General features: G+C 41.5%; 1 protein-coding gene across 2 annotated transcripts; it reads right to left on the bottom strand.

Moving 5' to 3' along the window:
- Positions 1 to 719: 719 nt before the first annotated feature.
- On the bottom strand, positions 720 to 14,019 carry tmtc4 (transmembrane O-mannosyltransferase targeting cadherins 4). 2 transcript variants are annotated; one of them, XM_085385096.1, is made up of 18 exons: positions 13,587 to 14,019; positions 13,288 to 13,489; positions 13,085 to 13,200; positions 11,112 to 11,328; positions 6,380 to 6,467; positions 6,094 to 6,194; positions 5,795 to 5,887; positions 5,433 to 5,594; positions 4,930 to 5,132; positions 4,609 to 4,675; positions 4,007 to 4,138; positions 3,779 to 3,858; positions 3,579 to 3,686; positions 3,341 to 3,482; positions 2,780 to 2,894; positions 1,401 to 1,513; positions 1,198 to 1,267; positions 720 to 987 (listed from the first exon to the last, which is right to left on the bottom strand). In XM_085385096.1, exons 2-18 carry the CDS (start codon positions 13,447 to 13,449, stop codon positions 839 to 841), a joined length of 2,118 nt encoding a protein of 705 aa, XP_085241222.1. In that variant the 5' UTR covers positions 13,450 to 13,489; positions 13,587 to 14,019; the 3' UTR covers positions 720 to 838. The 2 variants fall into 2 exon arrangements, with proteins under 2 accessions (XP_085241222.1, XP_085241221.1); XM_085385095.1 differs by having other exon boundaries at positions 4,501 to 4,675; positions 13,587 to 14,018.
- Between the last annotated feature and the right edge of the window lie 12,252 nt (positions 14,020 to 26,271).

Here is a 26,271-nt window from a genome sequence, read left to right as displayed (position 1 = left end):
TCTTCAAGAGAAACAGGCCCATGTGCGGGAACGTATGTGCGTGCGTGCACACATACTCCCCCCCCCCCCCGGGAGATAATCTCCGTCTCCCTTTGAAGGTTCTGTGATATAGAGCTGTTTTCATACAGCACCGGCCATGGGTTTCCTGTCTCAGCTGACCTCTCATCTTCTCATGGACACTTGAGAAAAATGTCAGAGCTAAAAAAAAATATAAAAAAAACCCCAACACCTTTCCCCCATTAACTGCAGTGGTGACAGGAGCAGTAAAGAGGTGAGGCGGGGGTGGTTATAGCTCATAGGGCAATCCCAGTCAGAACTAAAAAGATGGGCATTAAGAAACACTGATGCTATGACCACATGCAGACGAGCACTCTTGGTCAAAACTATTTTAGCGTTTGAGCGTAGGGACATTTGGAACTCCTGAAAAAGGGCCAAGCCAAATAAATGTTACAGCAGACCCTCTGCACGTGCATGGTGCTCTATCCAGCTGACACAACATGGGGTCAAAGATGAAAAGAGAACGGGGTTCAACATGGATCAGGTCCACATGGCCTTCAAATGGGGCAACAAAACAGCACAGGCATCTGACAGTCCTAACCTGGACACATCTGATGAAATCAATGCACATTTTAACACTAGCAAAGAAAACATTGTATTGCTTTACATTTTCCTTTCCCCTCTCTCTTTTATGTTTATTATATAAATAACAGAACAGAAGCTTTATTAACAGATCGTGGTCTTTATTTCCAAATGTTTCAAAGCCAGAATTAGTGTGAGCTCAAATAATATCAAGTGAAACAATTTGTTCTTCAGTAGGCAGGAGTCAAAGTGGGTTCCCTCAGGGTGTGCTGCGTTTAAGTTGGTCCAGTTTGCGTCGCAGCATGTTGTAGTTGTCTCTGGTCCCAGGAGCCTCAGGGTCCAACTTTAGAGAAAGCTCGTAGTGTTTCTTTGCCAGCTCCAGCTTCCCCCAGCGATGATACAACACAGCTGAGGGGGAAAAAAAGAGAACGAAAGCTGCTTTAAGCTGAGAAGCTGCACTGATTCTAATTCTATTCATTTAGCTCATTCGGTACAGCTAGACTGCACAATAACACTTTTACTAGCAAGCATAAATATATATATATATTTGTTGCTTCTGAGTGCTTGGAAGCTCTTAGCAACACTGTAAAATATGTGACACAACCAAAATCGCCTTACCTAAATTTCCATGGCAACTAGCAGCATTTGGGTTGATCCGGAGGGCGTGAAGAAAGAAGCCCTCTGACTCCTGAGATAAAACAAAGGGGGGAAAAAAAGCGCATCCTGAATTGTCTTTACTAGTCCCAGTCATATTTCAGAGCAGAGTACTGTAAGGGATAAAATCCTTATAATGCCTACTATGCGTACTAATGTTTACCGACCTCATATTTTTGTAATTTCCCCAGGACATTAGCCAATGAAAACATGATGGTGTGGTCGTTTGGGAGGACTCTCAGAGCCTCTCGGCCGATCAGCTCTGCTTGACCCAAGTTACCTTACAGACAGAACGAAAAATTACTAAAAATGTCAGAAAATAAAATTCAAATATACACACAGCAAATCTATACTATGTATTTGTTAGTGTAATCTACACAGCAAGGCAGCTAACATTTATGCGACAAAGCCTATTGAAATCATGGGGATTATATTAAAAATGCTGCCCAACATGAAAGCGTTTCAGACTGTTGAAAACACAAATTCAAAGATGCGGCTAAAACACAGAGAGTCTGAGCGTGTGCTTTATTTGTCAGCAGTATCTAGAGCAGAGTTTTTCTCTCTCCACACATGGAGGATTGGTTTAGTCTCCTCATTAAGGATGAACACAAGGCCCACTGGGTTATTGATCTCTGTCAAAGATCCGTCTGATGTCTGGCCAGAAATGGAGAGAGACAGACAGACAGAGAAACGGAGGGCAAAACAATGGCAGTCATGTCCTGAGTCATGGCCCATGCCCTTCAGACAGCTCGCCAACACATGACTACATGCGCAACTGTGCCTAAATTTACACTGATCCCGTCTTTTGTTTGTGTAATGATCAAAACAAAGAAGGAGGGGCCAAGACCAAAGTGAAAACAATATTCCCAGTTCCTCACTTTTTCAAAATGACACCTATTGTTCTTCTTTTCTCTTCTTCTCTTTTTTGTGTGTTTGGAGTGGAGCTGGGGAGATGGGTAGAATTATTTCTGTCAGATTTGGGGAACAAATGCGGTGGGGGAACCTCTGAGGGGGCGCTGTTCTGGCTGTGCTTGCCCACGTTTGATCAGGAACATACTGGGCCCTGATTGGACAGTTCCAGTACCCTCCTGGGAGACTCCGCCCCCACGGGAGCAGCTTCTGACAAAACGGCTCGAGCGTTTGGAAATCAGAGCATTCTCCACACGGCAGGGAAGACTGCCTTCAAAACTCAGAACACAAAGCTTTAATACATAAATTTCAAGCATTGCTGATTCCTGCTCTTCCGGTCTAATCTTGTTGGCCATTTAGATTTACTGCCTTCCCAAAAATAACAACACTTTGTTTCTTGGCTCTGAATCCTGTAACAAAGTGCACCCACAAGAGAGGCTTTTTTTCCTTTTTCTTTTTTTTTTAAGTAAAGTGACTCATTTTCATGTAAATTCACAAAAGGCTGAATGTTATCAGTTACTGGTTTTGAACAACAAACACAATAAAACGCATCACATAAAACAATAAAATAGATGTAGTCTAGTGTCTGTTGTATTAAAAGCATGTCTGTTTGTGAGCTCGTGCACTTTTCCACTACCGGTGTTGTCCAGCAGAATGACCATGTTGTTCCACGCCAGGCTGTGGTCAGGTTTTAGCACAGTTGCATTCCTCCAGGCGTTTAGGGCATCCAGGTGTCTGTTCTGGTCGGCATACTGAAATATGAGGTACAGTGTTAGAAAACTCTTTTTGAATTCAATGACAATTTCTATTTTTTTTTTTTAATTTAGTTTAAATTGTGGATTGAAGCTGTAGAAGAGAAACATATAACATGTATCACATAAAAACAACACTACACATGACCTTGTGTAGTGTGTCATCTGGGACGCCTCACAACGTGTTAGAGTTATTTGGGGCTTTTGTCAGGGGCGTCCTCCCTGAGGCTGACCAATATAAACATGGCAAAAGAAGAACAGCTAAGTGAATCTGGCGAAGAACAGTCAGCGTACAGAGTTAAAAACGCCACTTTTTAGCTAGTACTGCTTCATGTAGAGGTGTAGTTTGTCTTATCCTTGTTTTGTTTTGCTAACAGCTTAATCTTACACAGTGAACATGGTAAACGGGCAAAAGCAGATTGCGTGGTTTGAGCCCGGGACCTCACCAAGCGTCCCAGGTTATAGTAGCAGTCTGGGTATTTTCTCCGGAAGCGGATGGCGTTCCAGTAACTCTTCTCTGCCTCCTCAAACTTCTGCAGGCTGTTCTGAACTATTCCCAGATTCATCCAAGCTGCAGCGAAGTCAGGCCTGCACGGTTTTAAAAAGAACACAAAGCCATGAACAGGGAGTCTAAATCTGTTAAAAGAGCTCGTTGGTTTAAACTTTGATGTTAAACAACATTACTGAATGGAAACAGCTTTAGACAACAGCTGCTCTGCTTCCACAAGTTCATTTTTCTCCTTCAGGATATTCCCCAGGTTGTTCATTGCATGGACGTATGTAGGGTGTAGCCTGAAAGCCATAAATAACATGCAACAAACAAGTCAATGACTGTTTCTTTGTCAGAAATGTAGTAGGTCGTAACTGCTTGTAAGGACACATACCTGACTGCTTCTCTGTAATATGTAATAGCTGGAGTGGTGTTCCCTCTGTCAGCCAGGTTCTTACCCACATTATAATGCACCTGAGGGAACAATCATTAGCACTTAAAGCATCAGGACGTGTCTATGACTAGAATTCATTTTCAAATGTGCACTAAAATAATTTACTGGCACAAACTGAAGCGAGGCGGGAAAGCGCAAATCACTGATTTTTTATGTATTTTTCTTTACCTTGGCGTTGAGCGGACAGACAGAAAGGGCGCTGGTGAAGAGGCTTTGTTCTGAACGCCACTGGTGACTGCGGAGAGCACAGCGCACTACATACACACACAACAGTGCAAGCACCATGACGCACAGCAACTTCTGCAAAAAGAGAAGAGGAACCATTTAACAGCCAAGTGCTATAAAGCATTACAATATTAAGCTTCAAGTCAAATGATGTGTGACACTGAATTAATAACCTGCAAAATGTATTTCTGCAGCACATGGACACCACCTGCTGTCATCGTCCCTTTATAGGGAAGTCATTAGACATTTCTCATATCTGTACCTTCCCTGCATCATGAGTTACTGAATTATCAAAGCTGGTTTTGAAAACAGATTTTGAGTTTAAAATCAAGACAGTTTAAACCGACAACTTTGGAAAATAAACCTTTACTAGAAACTGCTTCAGTGTTTGGTGTCCTTTGCTTTATTGTGATCTTTTTGGCATCATTTAGGCGTACCCTGTATTTGGACCAACGGCAGCAGCAGTGTCCTAAAGAGTATGCCAGCAGTAGGCAGTAGCCGGCTGAAGACAGATAGAGAACTCTCTCAGCAATGACAAAGCCCACCCTGAAAAAAATGTTGCTCGCAGGCAGAAAAGGGACCACCAGTAGCACCAGACCCAGGGTCAAAGTCCTAGTGAGGAAAACAGAGCACACACATAGCATCTAAAAACATGTGGTCTGAGATTTAAGCTTAAGAATCTGAATACTGGACCCAAAAAAATTGTCAAGTCTGTGCTAAACCAAGCAAAAAGTATGCGTTGTGCACTGGTGACACTGCGGTGAATATGCTTTTATAGTCACAATCAACTATACGTCTTTAGAAGTCAACATGTACTTTATTTCATCTTTCATTCCAGCAAATCTGAGATGGCTTTCCTCACTCACCTCCTCCTCTGGCTGTCCTGTGAGCATAAGGCTTGGCTTATCAAGCCTACCAGGATGCACCAGAGCAGCAGCAGCCAGACTATCCTCCAATCAGTGGCTGACTTAATGAGAGGCACACAACCCATGGACCAATCAAAACACAGCCACCAGGGACACAGCAGCAGCCAGGCATTAAGGGAGTAGTAGTAATTATAGTTCACTATCTGCCAATCAAAACGGAACAGAAAAGGAAGAGAGCAGCAACAAAACCAGCGGAGAAAAAGGGGAAAAGCATTTAAAATTCTGAAGTAAACAGTGTTTAAAAACCATGCAAATTACTCAGGACAAACATGATATTAGACGGTGAATTAAACTGAAATGATGAAAAAAACGGAATATATGCTTCAATAAAGTCAATTCATAATTACATAGATCAATCAGAATCATTTAAAGATAAAATTGTCTGTAATTATAATGCATGAATAAATATTGTGAAATAAACTCTACAAACTAATCTTTCTTACCCTGAGGATGATATTTTCTGCAAAAGAAGCCGGGTTGTCTACTTCAGTGAACGCTGGCGGTCCTGTTCCCATGATCCTCCAGCGTGCGTAAAGCATCAGGAGGCCTCCAAGACCCATTAGACCCAGTCGCGTAAGCAATCCCATTCGCACCAACTCACTTACCTGTCACAAGAGTATTACCACTTGTCACTTACAATTAAAAATATAAAGCTTGTTAGTTACTTTCAGTCACCGTTTAATCGCTAATGTACTCAATTGCAAACTACTTTATACAGACAGTGTATGAAATGTGACATAAATCATACAAAGCAGTGCATAATTTATGACAGAAAAGCAGGGGAGGGTGTGCAAACCTAACTCACATCAAATGATTTCTTCCTAAGGAGTAGCCTCTGGCTGAGTTCATACACATTAACATTACAGATCAGGAGGACATCAAAGGCAGCATTCACACCCTGAAGGAAAATACATAGAGAAAGAAGGAGAAATGGCATTTAAATGTATATAGGTCAGCAACAAAACGAATTAGCTCATTTCATATATACATATATGTAAAAAAATGTGAGACTTCTTCTCCTTGTGTAAGCAAGAATTACAGTGGGATGGCAAGACAGGATGAAAACATCAGATCTAAAAATGACCTTACAGAAGGACTTCATACCAAGACAGTGATGCCTTGTTCTTTACAGAGCATTGCTGCAGCACACAGCAAGAGGCTGACCACAACCCACTGGAGAGAAAACCTGTCATCTCTGTCACTCCCTGAGAACACAAAGCCAAGACCACGCTGCTCAGAGACAGGAAAGGATTGAAATGTAGGTGTTCAGACAGATGCATCGAATGCTGGCAGATCGATAACGTTTTGATGCCAGTGACATATGGAAAGCGCTTTGTGCAGTATAGAATTACTGTGTGCCTAAAGAGTAATACTCGTGTCAGGTACCTACCTTTGTTAAAAGCCTTGCAGTAGGTGAGGAAAGACAGCTGGAAGAAGAGGGCGCATAAAAGGTCTGCTCGGCCCACTATGCCAGCGACCTTGATGAGAAACAGAGAAAAGCGAGAGAAAAAAAAGCTATGATACATGAGACAGGAAGGACTGATTAAACTACAAAAAATACTTGAAGAAACAACATTATCTGGTAAACCTCTTTAGAAATTATTCATTTTATTACACATGCACCATATATTAGTTTTGCATAATGCATCCAAGTACAAAAGGAAGCTTATTAAAAAGATGTCAGAAGAAACTCTCATTACCAGTGTAGCACGGTTGTGTGTGTGTGTTTCTATATGGTGTGTGTGTGTGTGTGTGTGTGTGTGTGTGTGTGTGTGTGTGTGTGTGTGTGTGTGTGTGTGTGTGTGTGTGTGTGTGTGTGTGTGTATATAAAGTATGGCTGGCATCCTGTGGTTGCCTGCTTTGATACATACAGCAGGCCCAAGCAGACAGTGTGCCTCCCTCCCACCCCCCAGGTCTTACCCAGTCCTTGCCCTGCATGATTAAAGGGAAATGGACAGGGAATTGCTTCTTTCCAGCCATGCTTTACAGTAGGGCTGAACGATTATGGAAAATAATCTAATTGCGATTTTTTGCCCCAATATTGCGATTGCGATGCGATATGCGATTATTTTTTAAGGTCTTTGTCTTCTGTATTATTAAACAAAGACAAGCAATACATCATATAGTATGGCCAATACTATATTACATTAATTTTAAACTGTTCTTTCCTGGAAGACAGACCTCTGTTATGATGACGTGAGGTGATGCATGAATTGATGACTGACATTTTTATTTAACTTCTTCAATCACAACAGTATATTTGAACATACACAATAGTTTATTTTTAGCTTACAAACATCTGAGCATAAAGTGCTGACAAGGAACCCTGGTGTAAACATTAAAATGAAAGTCAGTACAATGTGCAGATTGCAGAAATATACATAAAAAAAATCAGTGGCTTTACCACACTCAGTTTTTCGACATCTGTGAACTACTAGACAGTCATTCAATTAAAAAATAATATTAAATAAATAAAACTAATAAATAAAAAATACACACATCTTACTGATCTCTGCAGTCAGTAACATTACACATAAAGTTCAAACATAATAGCAATTGTATAAACACACACACAAACACGCCTTTAAAATTTAAAGGCGTGAAATTGGACGGTCTAGCCTTCTGATTAGCTAATCAGAAGGCTAGTTCTGATTAGCGTCACCGCTGTCTCGGTGGAGTTTAATAAACTCGGCCGTCTGCTTCTTGCTATCTAAAATATAACCAGACACTGGTGTAAATTCTCGACTGTCTCATACTTCTGTTTAATAAGTTTTCTGTTTGACGTTTAGTCAGCTGTGTGAAAACCAAGGAGGAACCCACCCGGGGGATTAATAAAGTTTTATTTTATCTAATCTAATCTAATAACTTTAATCTCAGCCAAACCGATTTACTCACGAACAAAACACTGAAAAAAGCCCAACAATAACATTTTTAGGTTGTCTAAGTGACTTATATATCACGTTTAACCCGAGCAGCGAAACTCCGCGGTGATCTGAAAATGATGTGCCGGGAGTTGTGCCGTTCTCGGCCGCATCAGTAACCCTCGAGCTCCCGGCTAGCTGTCGAGCTGGTGGGTAGCAGACGCCTCTGAAAACGTCGAAGCACTTTTGCAAATATGGGATATCTTGATAAACCGAGCAGATATTTGATGTTTACACAACTACTTTCTCGCCTGAAAATATGTTAAAAGTTTATTTTGTGACCCAGAAAGATTAGTATGAGTAATTTTAAAACTTAGTAGCGGTCGCCATTGCTGGAAACTGGAGTTTGGCTGGGCCGCGCTATGAATTCTGGGATATGGTAGTAATTTGGACAGCCTTCGGCGCGTCGCTGTGACGTAATCGGTCTACAAATGCGGCCTCAGGAGGATGCAGCCCATGAATTTGGACATGTCCAGAGTATAATCGCAGCCTTTGCGGTTAGAAAATTGCACTTGATCATGTCGCGATATTATCGCAAATGCGATATATCGTTCAGCCCTACTTTACAGCAGAAAAACACATATGAGGGCAGGTCAATAAGCATCCCAACGTGGCTAATAGTCAGGTCGTACTATCGCACGCACCTTGGCCCACGCTCCCAGCTGAGATGGGGCATTTGTTCTTGGCACGGAAGCACTGGAGGCTCTGGATTGGCTTGTCTTGACGCCGTGTTGAAACCATGTTTTTAGGAAAGGTTTATTTGTAGCTCAAAATCAAAACTACCTCATTGAGGTGCACAGGTCCCTAACAGTAACAGCCCAACCAAGTTCAAATAAAAACCTGGAGCTGACTTAACAGCTCATTCGCCAGCATGCAGAAAGAAAGAAAATATTGTAAATATATAAAAAGAAATACCTAAACACACCATGGCCAAACACTACTAGCTAAATGTCATCTGTTAGAAGTTAGCTGTAGAAATAAATGTAAAATACTGGTGAAAGAGCAGTAAAAAGTCATTCAGGATAGGAACAGAATCAAGGATTCACTAGTGTATCATCTCCTAACCACATAGCCTAAAAATGTCCTACCTTAAACCATCACACGTTTCTGTATTATACCTCCTTGCAGCTGTTTCTTAGATTTATAGCGTAAAGATATTTATGAATGGTATTTTACTACTCTCTTGTAAAATCTCAAGTCTTTGTTTTTCTAATCACTGTTGCATACAGTGGGGCAAAAAAGTATTTAGTCAGCCACCGATTGTGCAAGTTCCCCCACTTAAAATGATGACTGAGGTCAGTAATTTGCACCAGAGGTACACTTGAACTGTGAGAGACAGAATGTGAAAAAAAAAATCCATGAATCCACATGGTAGGATTTGTAAAGAATTTATTCGTAAATCAGGGTGGAAAATAAGTATTTGGTCACCTCAAACAAGGAAAATCTCTGGCTCTCACAGACCTGTAACGTCTTCTGTAAGAAGCTTTTCTGTCCCCCACTCGTTACCTGTATGAATGGCACCTGTTTGAACTCATCATCTGTATAAAAGACACCTGTCCACAGCCTCAAACAGTCAGACTCCAAACTCCGCCATGGCCAAGACCAAAGAGCTTTCGAAGGACACCAGGAAAAGTATTGTAGACCTGCACCAGACTGGGAAGAGTGAATCTACAATAGGCAAGCAGCTTGGTGTGAAAAAATCAACTGTGGGAGCAATCATCAGAAAATGGAAGACATACAAGACCACTGACAATCTCCCTCGATCTGGGGCTCCACGCAAGATCTCATCCCGTGGGGTCAAAATGATCATGAGAACGGTGAGCAAAGATCCCAGAACCACACGGGGGGACCTGGTGAATGACCTGCAGAGAGCTGGGACCAAAGTAACAAAGGTCACCATCAGTAACACACTACAACGGCAGGGAATCAAATCCCGCAGTGCCAGACGTGTTCCGCTGCTGAAGCCAGTGCATGTCCAGGCCCGTCTGAAGTTTGCCAGAGAGCACATGGATGATACAGCAGAGGATTGGGAGAATGTCATGTGGTCAGATGAAACCAAAGTAGAACTTTTTGGTATAAACTCAACTCGTCGTGTTTGGAGGAAGAAGAATACTGAGTTGCATCCCAAGAACACCATACCTACTGTGAAGCATGGGGGTGGAAACATCATGCTATGGGGCTGTTTTTCTGCCAAGGGGACAGGACGACTGATCCGTGTTAAGGACAGAATCAATGGGGCCATGTATCGTGAGATTTTGAGCCAAAACCTCCTTCCATCAGTGAGAACTTTGAAGATGAAACGAGGCTGAGTCTTCCAACATGACAATGATCCAAAACACACCGCCCGGGCAACAAAGGAGTGGCTCCGTAAGAAGCATTTGAAAGTCCTGGAGTGGCCTAGCCAGTCTCCAGACCTCAACCCCATAGGAAATCTGTGGCGGGAGTTGAAAGTCCGTGTTGCTCGGCGACAGCCCCAAAACATCACTGCTCTCGAGAAGATCTGCATGGAGGAATGGGCCAAAATACCAGCTACTGTGTGTGCAAACCTGGTAAAGACCTATAGTAAACGTTTGACCTCTGTTATTGCCAACAAAGGTTATGTTACAAAGTATTGAGTTGTATTTTTGTTGTTGACCAAATACTTATTTTCCACCCTGATTTACGAATAAATTCTTTACAAATCCTACCATGTGAATTCATGGATTTTTTTTTTCCACATTCTGTCTCTCACAGTTGAAGTGTACCTCTGGTGCAAATTACTGACCTCTGTCATCATTTTAGGTGGGGGAACTTGCACAATCGGTGGCTGACTAAATACTTTTTTGCCCCACTGTGTATAACCTTTTTATTTCACTAAATAAGGTGCTCATCATGGCTGTGTACCACTTTAATTATGTTTATTTAGACTCTAGTTTTTTTTTCATCACCTTGCTGTTGTAACACATGAATTCCAGTTGTGAAATCAATAAAGTACCTATCTATATATCTATAATTGTTTTTCTTTAAGCTTTACTGTTTGCGTTTTAATGCAAAACTGTATTTTCAGTTTTGAGACTACTAATAAGTCCAAACTACACAATAATCATACATATGAATCTTTACACACTCATGTGTATGATGATTTTAATGCATACTGAACTATTTGATTGTCTCTTTACTTATAATATTATGCATATAAATAAACACTTCAACTCTACTTACACTTTCTGTGTGAACTGGGTGTGCGGCAAAGAAGATGGCAGCAAGCAAAGAGGTCTTCGGAGCGTGGTTCAGTATCCTGCCCTTCTCATCGTAGGCCAGTCCACCAATAAGTACTGCAAACACGTCAATCATAAGGGCGGATATGACAGCATGGAGGATGATGTTGAGCACATGGAAGCCAACGGGGTGAAGGCCTCCCGCTACGAGGTAGTTCAGCCTGCAACAGCGAGACAAGAGAAAAACTAGAGCTGAATGTACAGCAGGTGTAGGAAAGTATATGTGTGAGTATGGTGAAGCTATTATAAAGCATAATGTGACACGATGAAGCCAATGGGACATGGTGAGGGTCATCAATAACCACCATCAACTGCACAGTTATATGCAGAGAATAGAGGAAAGGCACCTTCCCACTGTAGAAACACAACAGAACTCCTAAATGGCACAAACGTTTACAGCAATGGCCCCTAATCATCCTTTCCGTTTCCACTGCAGGTTAACTAGCCTCACAAGGTGATGTAATCAATTTGTAACAGCTTCAAACTGCAAGTGATGAATATATTAACATCAGACTGATATAGCAGTGGTGATGCCGTCTCTGGTGTTTCCCTGTGGATAATTTTAAGCAGCTGTTGGTAACGTTTGACTGGAGAAGACTGTTACTCGAGTCTGTCGTTATCCACCAGACTCCAGTGGTTGTGTTTGCTGTCGAGTTCTTCCCTGCAGTTTTTAGGGGATCAAGTACCTTTCCTCTACCCTGAAAACATCTTTGAAAGAGAAACTATAGAGAGATTTCCTGCTGTCAGAACATGCACACAGGTGCTGATTGACCTAAAATATTGTGCAAGTTCCTGCAGGAAGAAGTAACCTACAGAAACAGTATGATGTTATGCTTTTTCAGTCAAGTCCTTACTGTGGTTAAACTACTGACAGGAACCGTGTAGAGGTTTTGGCAATTAACAGAGGAGTAAGTATTCGAAGAATGACGCTCTAATGTGTGTGGCTGAAATTACAAGCACATATTTTTTAAATTCTGACTGAACTCTTTTGGATTGAAGGTTTCAGGTCAACTGTGCACATGCGATGTGGTCTAATGATTAGATTGATAGAACAGATTATTGAATCAATGCAAAATGCAAAAATGATGAATGTGCTATGCTTTTATCTTTCTCAACAGCTGTGTTAACATTTAGTCACATGTCTATTCAAATCCTTTAATATACACTCACTGGCCACTTTATTAGTTACTGTTCAGCTGCTGATTAATGCAATTTCTAATAAAACAAATCACACGGCAGAAACTAGATGCAATACCACACACCAGGTGCCACTCCCGTCAGCTCCACCTGTCTTGTGATGGCTGCTTCCAGCAAACCGGTTTCTTCAACATGACAGTGAGGTAACTGTACTCAAAAGGCCTCCACAGTCAGATCACTTGGTCCAAGGTGGGAAGGGAAATTCACATCATGGATAAGCAGCTGACAAATCTGCAGCAACTGTGTGATGCAATCATGTCAATATGGACCAGAATCTCTGAGGAATTTTACCAGCAACTTGTTGAATCTGTGCCATGAAGAATATAGGCAGTTCTAAAGGAAAAAGGGGATCCAGAATAGTGCTAACAAGGTAGTAAAGTGGCCAGTGAGTGCATATAGGTATTTCAAGTCCAGTAGTGCCTGTTATTGTGTAGTGCTTTTTTAATCATTTTAGAAGTCCAAAAAGTTGTATTAAAAAAAATCTCAACAGAGAACAAGTTTGGCTTTTTGTAAAGAAGACAAGTGCACATCTGCACACATTTACAATGTACAAAGGGAGCATGTACAGATGTTTTGAGACACACCTCCGCAACCAAAACAAAAATCAGTGTGGACCTGTTTATTCTGAGTCGTGGATTAAACTGATTTGAATCTGATTACTAGTTTAGCTGTGAATGTATAAAGTGTGTATAAACTCAGACACTAAGTAGGACTCCTTACCTGAATGTAAGGACAGTGAGAGGTCGGTAGGATTTGTGACTAGAGTTGCTACTCAGGTTGGTTCCCCAGAAGTCATTGCTCCAGATGTTGTTCAGAGGTGTTGCTGGGCGCAAATCCTGCAACCACAAAAACAAAATGAGTGACGGTTATTGCCAGTGTAAGTGTGTAACTGGAGTCAAGCTGCTGATGAATGAAAAACTCACCTTGTTGTTAACAATTGCTTCAGAATCATCAAATACAAAGTCTCCATCATAACTGTTAATGAAGCACAGGAGTGCCACCAAGGCAACGGTGACCTTGGCCTGAACAGGAGCAAGCTTTGGCAAGGGTATGTGGTGGTCCCAGTATACTTCAGTCAATGCCATAGTGCACTGCTGGGTCTTTGGTCATTCAGTTTCATTATCCCTGAGGAGAAGAGATGGGTGCAGGAAGTCAATTCAAATCACAGGTTGTAAAAACTGATAACTGCGTAATAAACACAGTGCAAACGCTGCATACACACCTTGTCGTCTCAGTTCATTGTCTGAGAGGTCACGGTGTCTTGTGTTACCTCCATGTTAGCTTGTCTGCCAGAAAGCTAACGGGTAGTACACGTTGACTCACTCAGAGACATGAGAATCCCACCTGCATGCAAATGCGGCGATGTACAGGTACGATGATGACGCGGTCACTGGGGCATCACAGTATAACGTGGAAGGTTTCTTCGTGTGTCGCCAGCTAGCATGTCTGAGACATGCTAAAAGGTCTCTGCTGCTCCTAAACAAATGACAGGCGCGCAGTTGCAGTGGCGCTCGGACAGTAGTTTGACTATTATACTGATCAGCAAAGCCCTTGAATCGCACAGAACAGTCCTGCCGAGGTACGGACAGAGTACTCGAGGCTGTAAACAAATGTGCACGCTAGAGTAAACGACTTCCTCTTTAGCGTCAGAGTCACGTGTTCAGTGTCAGCCAATACTTGTTGCTAGATGAATGATACACGAGTGTGCAGGGTTGAGCAGAGGAGAGCGCTTTGATGCTGTAGCAGTACAAGGCTCTCTAAAGCCATAAAAACATTTCTTCCAATAATATCAACAGGTGGACAACAGTGAATGTAGGCCAAAGTTTGTTATCAAAAGGCTCTGTCCTCCTGGAATAACTTCCATTTTATTTTGAAGCTTTACGCTGATGGCTTTGGGTAACTTTGGAGATTATTTTTAAGACGATGCTCTATTTTATATTACCAACAGTTTATAAGTATGTAAATGAGCCTTAAAGAAAGGACAGAATAAAGTCCTATTCAATTCAAATCAATTCAGTTCATTCAATCACTGCAACAACTGCCTCTTAGCACTTCATATTGTAAGGTAAAGAACCTATAATAATAGAGAGAAACCCCCAATAATCAGATGACCTCTTTTTAAGTAAGCACCTGGTGACTGTGGGAAGGAAAAACTCCCTTTTAACAGGAAGAAAGTTCCAGTAGAACCAGGCAGCGAGGGGTAGCCATCTGCCATGATCAGTTGGAGTTGACCTTTCTGATTTCACTGTTGGCTTCTCTTTAGCTGATTACAGAGGTCATAATAGCCTTCCAGTTTTGTGCTGACAACTAAGTGCAAATCCATCCATCCACCTTCTTCCGCTCATCTAGTTCAGGGTCCTGGTTGTAGCCTCTTTGAGCTGTCATAGTGCTAAAGACAAAGGGTACACACTGTACAGGTCACCAATTTATCGAAGGGCTCTGTCCAGTTATACCAGAACATTTCAGTCCTTGCGTATCGTCTTTCTTGGCTTTGAATTTGTTTTTAATGGCTTTACTGTATTAGTACCAGTCCCTTTGCTTTCATACTTTTGAGGTGAAAATGGAGTTACAGTTGTGTTTGTGACTCTAAAGGAAGAGCACTTTACAGCTCAAGATCTCCTGAGGAAAGGTCCACAGTTGTACTTTTCTCCATTAATAGCATTCATTAGAACCGTTGTGAAAAGTTACTGATCATCAATTAGAATTTTTGGGTCTGTTTACATATGTTTGGATTCTGTGATACACTCAGGCACTTAAATGTTGATGCACTACGTAAGCTGTAACTTCTGTAAAAATGTTGATTCAACATAGAATATTCAATTTTCATTTAGCAATCTATCTTGCCATGAGCCACAGAAAACTTCTTTTACTGTCCTACAGTTCAGACTGATTGTATTTTGGCCACAGGACTGGATCTTTGTTTCTAATTCGAACACTGCCTTGAGGAGAACAGACTGGCTCCACACAGCGAAGCATCTCACATTAATTGGATTATGATAAAAGTATCCATGATCAGCTCTTCCTATCGAGCTCAGGTGTCATGCTGCGATGACACGAACCCTTTTCCTGGTTCACACAAAGGGAGCTTTAGCTGGGATTCGCCTTTAAAAAGGAAGCACTGTCCTGGTAATTGGAGAGACCTGGTTTAATTTAAGTTTTATGTAAGACATTACCAATCACACATGTTATAATTAGGAAAAGCATGTGAATAATCTAATTTTTGATGCTGGCTTCTTGTCGCAGTGTCATGTCTGAGAACAGAACAGCACCGTTTTAAATGGTATTAGCAATTCATGTTCTTTTCTTCTTTGAGAAGTCAATTTTTTTTTTTTTGCTGTGAAAAGGTCTGTTAAATTTGTCTTTTTCTTCAACTATGATTATTTTTTGTTGCTTTCTTTTTTTTTGAATGTATCTGTGTTCCTCCTTTGACATTCTTACTCAGTTTAGCAACTCCCGCTGGTTCAGCCTTTGACACAATGTAATAATCCAGTCATTGATTGTCAATCCTTGTTTTTGCAGAGCAGCTGAAACATCAGATCAGAGACCAGTGCAAAACAGTCTTGCCAGCATTTCAGTTATGCGTGTTAAAAAAACATTCAAAAAAATTACAATCTGCCATGTTTCTGTAATTTAGTAACTCGTTTATCACCTTAAACTGTGGTTTTGTTAAAGCACTCGACTGCAAACCCATCCAGAGGTTTGTTACAGTATGACTGAAAAGGAAGGCAATTTGTTTTTTGGGTGATTTGGTCATGCAAATTATGAAGTGGCTTCAATAACAGGAAGAAGGGGTAATCATTCCTGCATGTGATGTGTTTTTCAATCAAAGCATTATGCATGTGTTTTGATTTCATTTTGAGATAAGTATTGTAAGGTGTAACAGAATATATTCAAGTATTTTTTTTATTTGCATTTAAAAGAATAGCATCATATGCACATCTCCCCTTATAATAGTGAAATTATTTTGTTGTGTGACATTATACCGTAGGTCATTGAAGGAAAGGCAAGGAAATTGTGATGCATTTAAATAGTGTCACTCTGATCTTTTGGTTGGTTGATTTTAATGTTTTTGGGTATAGAGAATGTATCCCCCCCCGAATTAGCAAGTTCACATTGACCTCAGACATTATATATGGGTAACAATTTATTATATGTTCTACTATACACAATATAAAACACAGTATATTATATTTAAGTTTCACCTAGTGACAATTTTAAGAAATGTAGGAAAAGCACGAGTGTGCGGTCTTTTATTCACCTTTTATTTGGTTTTGTTTATTTTATAGGATAATAGGTATGCGTGTTGCAAACACTGGTTCGTCTGTGTTTTCGTGTGAAGATAAGTGTATGTAAGAATCAGAGGTGCTGCGTTTGTGGAGAGGGCTTTTGGCGAGCTTTGGGATTTTGTGCTCCATTTCACCTGTCATTGCTTAGGGAAGGCAGGCGATCTCCCTAATGGCTAGAGTCAGGGCCCTGGGAGATGAGAGGGGAGAAAGATTGTCAAGGGCACATTCTTAGACCTTTAAACATGGGTCTCAAGGATAGTTAGAAAATCAGACACTTATTCAGCAAGAAAGTGTGCATAATTAAGGCTACGCTTCAGAACATAGCCCTTGGTACCGTCACAGGCAGTTTTATGGGTTGTACCAGTTGGATTAAACCTCAAGGTTTGAAGGTTACATTAAAACTGAAGGCGCAAATCACTGCTTTACATAACATGACCTTATCTATCTATCTATGTTCTTCGTCAACTAAAACATTTAAAATCACTTTAAAGTACTAGCATGAGTCTTTATTTACTCCCTTTTTTCTTTTAACATCTATTTTTAATGCTATAAACTTCAAAATGATTGTTTTACCATCTCATCAGGAACTTGGATACTTTGGCAGAAGCATTTAATACCCTCCAAATCCTCTAATTACCTCTACATGCAAAATGCATGAAGTATGGATTTCATCTCCTGGCTCTTCACCCATGTCAATCTGTTGGAATTCATGTTATTAGCATCGCTTTCAGAAACGGCAATGGTGGGGCGGAGGAGATAATGAGGGGGATGTCCCAGTACCACCAATGGATGATCTAGTGGCCCAAATGCAAGAAGACAGGGCTGCCAGTGGAGTCCCTGTCAGGGAGCGTCTACTGTTTTTGTGATCACGCAGAAGGGGACAGACATTGATTGTGTGCAGTCTGACACAGAATCACAGCAGAGAGTAAAGGTCAGGGTCAAATGGCGTGAAAGTAAATAAATTGACTAAGCAGCACGCAATGTCCTTAGATGAACAATGTAGCCTGCATGTGTTTTTCATCATTAACTATTAATGTTAGTTGGCGCTGTTTTCTTCTCTCTGATCACAGTGGGTGACATACAGTGATAGTCTCCAAAGTCTTGTTTATTAAGGAGATGTTTACTAATGACAGACACGGTTTAGATATGTAAGAAAAGCATGCGTTATTATGGTAAAAATAGATGCAATAGATGCAATGTATTTTTCTTGATGTAGAAAAATACATCTTGAGCCAGTATGTGTTTTTCCCCTGTAGACCTCAAACATCAAATATTTATTGGCTTAAGACAATAATAATTAATCATAATACATAGTTTTACTTTTGCTTATTTATTTGCTGTAACTCACCAAAGAATACGATGTTTTCAGTTGGTAGTAAGTACCCTAAAGTGTGTGAAAGTATGCTCAAGTTTGATCTATAAAAATCTGTTTTTATTTAGACTAATTTTTAGGTTGTGTAGTTCAGGCTCCCCTCACAGTAGGAATCTAAGGTTCTTGCTTGGTGCTTGCTTTTCCTTTAATTTGTCATCGGTCTGTAAATGAAAAACATGTCACACTGTAAAACGTGTGGCACAAAACCAAAATTCCACGTAGGGCGTGGACTGCATATCAGTCAACTCAACAGCTGAGGTAACAAAGTCCAGGCACTTAAGTAGAACTTTCAGTTATCTGTATGCAACACGTACCAGATACCTGGTCAGACATGTTCTATATCTGAGCAACAGTCTGATCCATCTGAATCAGAAAATTTAAAATATAATTTATCACACAAAATCAAATGGAAACAGCCCCGGCTACAGTATTAGCATAAAAGTTAAGAGCCAAAACAGACCAGTGCACCACTTGCATAAAGGACAAAACACACAATCAAAGGCCAGGGCCAGCTGTGCCAGAGGTCAGCTACACTCTCTAGTCCCACCACACTGTACGGGGTAGGCTGGCAATCCTCCCCAGTCTCAGCAAGCCAACTCTTCCTTCATCCTGTAGCACAAACAGTTGACTCCCATTATTCATGGGCGTTAGGGACCACAATGTGGTCTTCATTGTAAAACTCACAGGAGAACAAAAAGACCATCTACTTTAAAATATTTCTTAATATAAACCATCTTAAATCTTATAACATGCGCAGAGAAACTGTGACAGCAGTGTTTGCAGTGGGGCATATCAGTGGACTAGAGTGTAAGAGCAATCAAATACAATTAACCAAACCCAAACACGGTCATTGGCTCAGAACAATTGTGAAACAAACCCAAGGAGGACCAGGTTTTTTGCACTCTGGGGAGCCTATGGATGTCCGGGGCCCGGGTCTCCTCCGCGGCCGCTTCATGCTCTGGGGGGGAGGGCTATGGCTCCCCACACCTTCTAGCAGATTGTTACATGAAGAAACCTTTTGAACTTAAGCGCGCTCACGCACACAGGTGTACACCCGGGTGCTCACGTACAGAAACTATATCTTCCTTGGCTGCTACCTTAAAGCGTATTGTGCACTGTTGGTCCTGCGTGCTGCTCAATAACATTCAATATTTTGTATTTAATGTTACTTACACGTATCTAGGTTGTTCTCTCTATATTGTGTTGTTCTCTTGTTGTTTGTTTTCTCTTTTCTTCTTTTAACAGGTGATCCAACGGATTTTCGCAGTGTCTTCTTTTACTGTCCCCCCCTTCCCCTCTGTCTGTCCAATTTGTAATAACTTAAAATAAAAGAAAATAAATAAACAATGATAATATAGATTAATCAAGTGGAACAATTTCTCCACTTAAAAAAATAAATGTCATGGGCTCTTTCCTGGCCTTCAGACAACAATTCGGATTGCTAAAGTACCAAACAAGACAGGCCAAATAAAAAGAAAAAAAGAAACAAACTCAGTCTCAAATGGAGATGATTTAGTGTGCAGGCAGTACCAGTTGACATGTTACATATACTTTGCTCCCTACAACTTAACACAATTATCTCAACTTTCTACTCATTACACTTTCAAAACAAGCTTCTTGTTTTACGTTTACAACATTTGAGAGGAGTTATTATTTTCTATCACTGTGCAGTCAAACTGATTTGAGCCTAATGACACACACAAGTGGTGCTTATCACACAGAAAGAGATGAAAGAGCAACAAAAATACATAATTTATGCATCATTTATAGCAAAATACTCGAGTGTTAAAGGGTTTTTTGGTGCAGATGTCCATAAGTCGTGGCTACAGTACTTAACCTAGCGCAGCAGAAGAGAAGCAAGGACAAAGAGACTCAAATGCCATGACATGTCATGAGGTTCAGTTAATTTGGCAGAGACACTTTTTACTTTCACAGAGTACATTTCACAGCTTGTACTTTTTCCCTTTTACTTGAGTAGAAATGAAAAGTTGAGTTCAGTACTTCAGATACTTGTGTATTTTTTTTACACAAGTATCTGAACTTCTACTTAAGTGATGAATGAGTGTACTTTTGCCACCCCTGCTTAAAAACCACTACACACCCACTCTCCACTTAACCTGCAAAACACATCTACCCAGTATGGCCGTCCATTTAAAGGTTCGATGTATGACACTTTGAACATAATTATGGCAGTGAGCAGCTATTTGCTAGGCAACAGCAGTGTAGTAATGAAGTCACACTTTCTCTGTCTGTCATATTTTGAGCTAGTCTTTTCTATGTTTTGGTAGATGTGTGTTGACCTATGTTAATGACATTGAAAGTTAGGTTTTTTAAAAACATTTCTGCCCTGACAAAGACATTATTGTCAGAATTTGCCATAAAAGGCAAACCTATCAGGTGGAAATGAGTGTGTCAGTGATGATTCGAATACCACACCCTGTATGAGTATTGTTGCTGACCATGGGCATCCCTTTATAGTCACAATTTACCCATCTCGTAAAGGCTGCTTATATCATGATAACGTACCATGTCCCAAAGCAGAAGCCATCTCAAACTGGTTTCATCATGAAAATGTCACTAGTTTACTACAGTGGTATCCCCAGGCACCAGATCTGAATCCAATAGAACATCTTTGTGATATGGTGTGGAAAAGGATTCACAGCATCAATGTGCACCTGACAAGTTTGCAGAAATTACGTGATGCAATCATATCAACATGGAACAGAATAGGGCTTTTTCACAGCAGACTTTTTGACTTGTCGGAGCAAGAAAAGCACAGGTGAAATAAATTTCATTAACAATGGCTCAGTTTCTTTAAGTGCCCCAGTAAGCCATGACAGAGAGCCAGCACGCACAGCTGGAATTCTCATAAGCTGAATGCAGCCATCATTAAGACACCTGTGCTTTTCCTGCTATAACATGTCAAAATGTCTGCTGTGACAAAGGTCTGACTTAAAGGAGTGCTTCCAACGTCTCGTGGAATACATGCTTCAAAGATTTGAGACTGTTTTCTGAGCAAAGGAAGGCTCTGGCACATATTAGTTCCTATGGCTCCCACTGTGAACGTGCAATCCAGAAAGTCCTGAAGCTAATTTTAAATATTCTACAAGGATACAAACAGTTAAAGGGTAAAAAAGGAAAGAACCTTGAAAGAAACCCTGCCACAACTTGCAAAATGGTTGTGCTTACTCATTTGTGGTTACTTTTAAAATATATGCACCTTCCAGAACAATTAATACAGGGAGTGCATAATTATTAGGCAAATGAGTATTTTATCCACATCATCCTCTTCATGCATGTTGTCTTACTCCAAGCTGTATAGGCTCGAAAGATCTCTCTTGAAAAATACATTTTTGATGTCACTGACACTTTTTAAAAAGAACAAAAAAACAACAGTAACTTTGCAAAAACTGACTGCAGATTCTACTTTGTGATAGGAATATTCTTTCTGGCTCAAAATGACCTGATATTATTCGTGAGAGACATGTTTCAGATATTTTTGACAGATTAAAGGCCAACAAGTCATTTATAACACTTTAAATTCTAGCAGTCATTTTTTGGCAAGTACCGAAAATCGCTTTTTGACATAAGATGAGTTTTTGGCACAATACCTGTCCATAAATATTTCCATTAAAACTACAATAACAAAATCCAAGAACAACCAAACAGAAGCAACAACAACAGGAAAGTAGCTGCCAATATTAATAAAAGGTTAATAACAGACACAGGCTTACTTTATTTGAAGAGTAAGTCCAAGCAGGTACCCTCGTTGATAAAGATGTTGATGGCGTTCAGTTATATCCCTCTCTCATTCTTGCTGATATCCCAGATAGAAATGAAAGCTCTTTTCTTGAACCCTCTGGCTGGGGCAAGTGCAGGGCTTCTTTTCCTGATGCTCCCATAGGTCAGTCGCTGGTCTCTCTTCACTTGAAATCTGACGGCTTTCTCCAAAAGGAAGCCGTTAAAATTAATGTGGGTCCATCTGCCTGCTTCAGACATAGCTGCTTTATTGTCATGTAAAGTCTCCACTAGAGATGTGCGGATCGATCCTGAAATATCGATTCCTCCGGTACCAATCATTTATGTTCTAGAATCGATTCTCACATTAAAATATCGATATTTTAGTACTTTAGGGTAAATTTGTAGTTTGTCATTAACAGGAACACAGTGGAAAGAAACTACATCATTCGGATTGTCTACATTCAAAGGAACAACTTCCTCTTCCGCCTTCATACTTATGTGCGAAATACACTGTATTAATGTCTGGCAGCCGCTGGCGCGCGAACTCACAACAATGGCTTAGCGTAATTGTGCGGACTTATTTTACCTCCACAAACAGCTGAGACGTGGTTTGCTATACATGTGACAAAAAGTGAGGTGTTGTGACCATACTTGCCAACCTTGAGACCTCAGAATTAGGGAGATATTCAAAAGGGCTGTTGGGGTGGGGGGGGTGATAAATACATTTTACAGTGTTTATTTATCGGATAAAATACGTTAAATGTCACCGTTATTATTGGCCGGTGTTCTGGGAATCCATCCTACCTGGAAAAACATCCTACCCAATGTACCCGGCCTGGAAACAGCGGGGGTGTCCAAATTCAGAGGCTGCTTCCACCTGAGGACCCGGCCTTTCTAAAGAAAGCCGGGTAGTACGTCACGAGCTCCCTCGGTAGAGTGAAATGTTGCCGTCTGCTCCTTGCTATCTAAAATATAACCAGGCGCTGACTTATACTCTCGACCGTCTCACACTTCTGTTTAATCAGTTTTCTGTTTGATGTTTATTCAGCTGTGTGAAAACCCTGGAGGAACCCACCCGATGGATTAATAAAATTAAGTTTGCATTAACAGCCACAGTAAGAGCTAAGCTAACAAATTAGCAAATGCTAACTAGCATCTCGCGAGCAGCATGGCAGCCGCGCCGGCAGCCTTCCAAGTATCACCGCCGCCGAAGTTCGACTTTTCAAAGCCAGAAGAGTGGCCGAAATGGATCCGACGCTTTGAGAGGTTCTGGATAGCATCCGGACTCGAGCTACAATCGGACGAAAACCAGGTTAACACTCTGATATATACAATGGGCGATGAAGCTGAAGACGTGATCACTTCGTTGAACCTGACCGAAGAGGAGGCGAGTGAGTATCACACTCTCAAAGACAAACTCGAGGCACACTTTGTAGTCAGAAGAAATGTTATCTTTGAACGTGCAAAGTTCAACCAAAGGCAGCAAGAAGCAGGAGAGACTGCAGACGGGTTTATTACATCCCTATATGCCTTGGCTGAGCATTGTGGCTACGGGGCGCTGCACAGTGAAATGATAAGAGACAGACTCGTTGTCGGAATAAGAGACAAGAGGCTCTCGGAGCAACTGCAAATGGACGCGGAGCTCACGTTAGAAAAAGCAGTGATAGGGATTCGCCAAAGTGAGCTTGTTAAGAAGCAGCAGGATCTTCTTAAAAACAACTTCAAGCAGGAAAATCTTTGTAACGTGGACATCATTAAAGCAAAAATAAAACACTTTAAACCAAGAAAGACTGTGCCACAAACCACAGAGAGGAATGTGAAAAGCCAATGCAACCGATGTGGAAAGACACCCTTTCACAGCAAGACCCTGTGCCCAGCCAAAGAGGTACTCTGCAATCAGTGTAAAAAGAAAGGTCACTATGCAAGAGTGTGCAGGTCTGGGGCAGTAGGAGAAACACGTGCAGCAGGTGGTGACAGTGAAGAAAGGGAGGTAGCATTTTTGGGAACAGTAGCCTCAGAGAGAACTGAGGATGCGTGGTTGACTAAAATAAAAGTTAACCATGTAGACTGCTGGCTCAAAATTGACACAGGAGTTCCAGTACCTAAAGCAAACAGAGATGAAGTGCGTGTGTGCGTGGACTTGACCAAACTAAATAATTCTGTGAAAAGAGAAAGACACATGTTGCCATCAGTTGAGCACACCCTAGGACAGCTAGAGGGCGCAAAGTTGTTCTCAAAACTCGATGCTAACTCAGGGTTTTGGCAAATACCTTTGTCCAAGCAGTCAGCTCTTCTCACAACGTTCATCACACCATTCGGAAGGTACTGTTTCAATAGACTCTGTTTTGGCATATCCTCAGCCCCTGAGCATTTTCAAAAACGAATGTCTCAGCTTTTGGAGGGGCTGGACGGAGTTGTCTGCCAGATGGATGACATTCTGGTTTATGCTGACACACAGACCCAGCACGACAAGAGACTGGTCGCAGTCCTTGAACGGCTCACAAAAGCAGGGGTGACATTGAAAAGTGAGAAATGTGAGTTTGCAAAGACCTCAATCAAGTTCCTCGGACAGATCATTGACACTACAGGAGTCAAAGCAGACCCAGAAAAAGTGAAAGCGGTCAGCAACATGGAGGCACCCACCGATGTGGGTGGAGTGAGACGATTCCTAGGAATGGTTAATCATCTAGGCAAGTACCTTCCCCACTTAGCAGAGAAAACACAGCCGTTGAGAGAACTACTCAGTACCAAAAACATATGGTGTTGGAGTGAGGCTCAACAAACAGCGTTTAACAACATTAAGGCAGAACTGAGTAAACCACCGAACTTGGCACTCTACAACCCCAAAGCACAAACAGCAGTATCAGCTGATGCATCCTCTTATGGACTGGGAGCGGTGCTACTTCAGAAACAAGAGGATGACACAACCAAGCCAGTGGCCTTCGCTTCAAGAGCATTAACCCCCACAGAACAAAGGTATGCTCAAATAGAGAAGGAAGCATTAGCCATAACCTGGGCATGCGAGCGATTCTCTGATTTTCTTATAGGCATTGAATTCCATGTTGAGACAGATCACAAGCCTTTAGTACCACTTTTGGGCTCCAAGAACTTAGACGAACTGCCACCACGAGTACAAAGACTGAGAATGAGATTAATGCGGTACTCTTTCACCATCTCACATGTCCCAGGCAAACACATTGCAACTGCAGACGTGCTGTCCAGAGCACCAGAAAAAACTGTTTGTGACGAGACATTAAGAGACGAAATGAATCTGTATGCACATCAGGTGATTTCAGGTCTTCCTGCAACAGAGGAGAGACTACAACAAATAAGAGAGCAGCAAGACAAAGACGAAACACTAAAACAAATCAAACTCTACTGCAAGAATGGCTGGCCGGACAAACTCAAAATACAGGGAGTGCAGAATTATTAGGCAAATGAGTATTTACCACCATCACCCAGGACCTGAAGTGGGAGCCCACCATCACCTCCGTCATCAAGAAAGCCCAGCAGAGGATGTACTTCCTGAGGCAGCTGAAGAAATTCAACCTGCCAACACGGACGATGATGCAGTTCTACACTGCAATCATCGAGTCCATCCTCACCTCCTCCATCACCGTGTGGTACGCTGGAGCCACTATCAGGGACAAACAGAGACTGCAGCGTGTTGTGCGCTCTGCTGAGAAGGTGATTGGCTGCAGACTCCCATCTCTGCAGGACCTGTACACCTCCAGGACACTGCGGCGTGCAGCCCGGATCTCAGCTGACCCTTCTCACCCTGGACACAGTCTGTTTGACCTGCTCCCCTCAGGCAGGAGGCTCCGGTCCATTCGCACCAGAACCTCTCGCCACAAGAACAGTTTCTTCCCCTCTGCTGTTGGACACATGAACAATAACCACATGACTGTCCCCGCCACTAACACATGACCCTATGCTGTGTCACTGCATCATTTCATGTTTGGCACTGATCACCACCTGCACTCATGTATATATCTTTCTACGTAGCACTTTTAATTCTTATTCTCATGTATATATCTCATGTATATCTCATGCACATATCTTTCTTTCTACATAGCACTTTAATTCTTATTGTCTGCACTGAAGCACCGCAGCAATTTCCTAATGTTGTAAACCTCAACATCTGGCAATAAACCCATTCTGATTCTGATTCTGATTCTGATTTTGTCCACATCATCCTCTTCATGCATGTTGTCTTACTCCAAGCTGTATAGGCTCGAAAGCCTACTACCAATTAAGCATATTAGGTGATGTGCATCTCTGTAATGAGAAGGGGTGTGGTCTAATGACATCAACACCCTATATCAGGTGTGCATAATTATTAGGCAACGTCCTTTCCTTTGGCAAAATGGGTCAAAAGAAGGACTTGACAGGCTCAGAAAAGTCAAAAATAGTGAGATATCTTGCAGAGGGATGCAGCAGTCTCAAAATTGCAAAGCTTCTGAAGCGTGATCATCGAACAATCAAGCGTTTCATTCAAAATAGTCAAC

The sequence above is a fragment of the Rhamphochromis longiceps genome, linkage group LG16 (assembly GCF_057381845.1).
Source record: "Rhamphochromis longiceps isolate RC_006_pf linkage group LG16, R_longiceps_female_GT1.1, whole genome shotgun sequence".
NCBI classification, from domain to species: Eukaryota; Metazoa; Chordata; class Actinopteri; order Cichliformes; family Cichlidae; genus Rhamphochromis; species Rhamphochromis longiceps.
The sequence above is the reverse complement of the archived record's forward strand: the minus strand, read 5'-3'. Positions and strand labels throughout refer to the sequence as shown.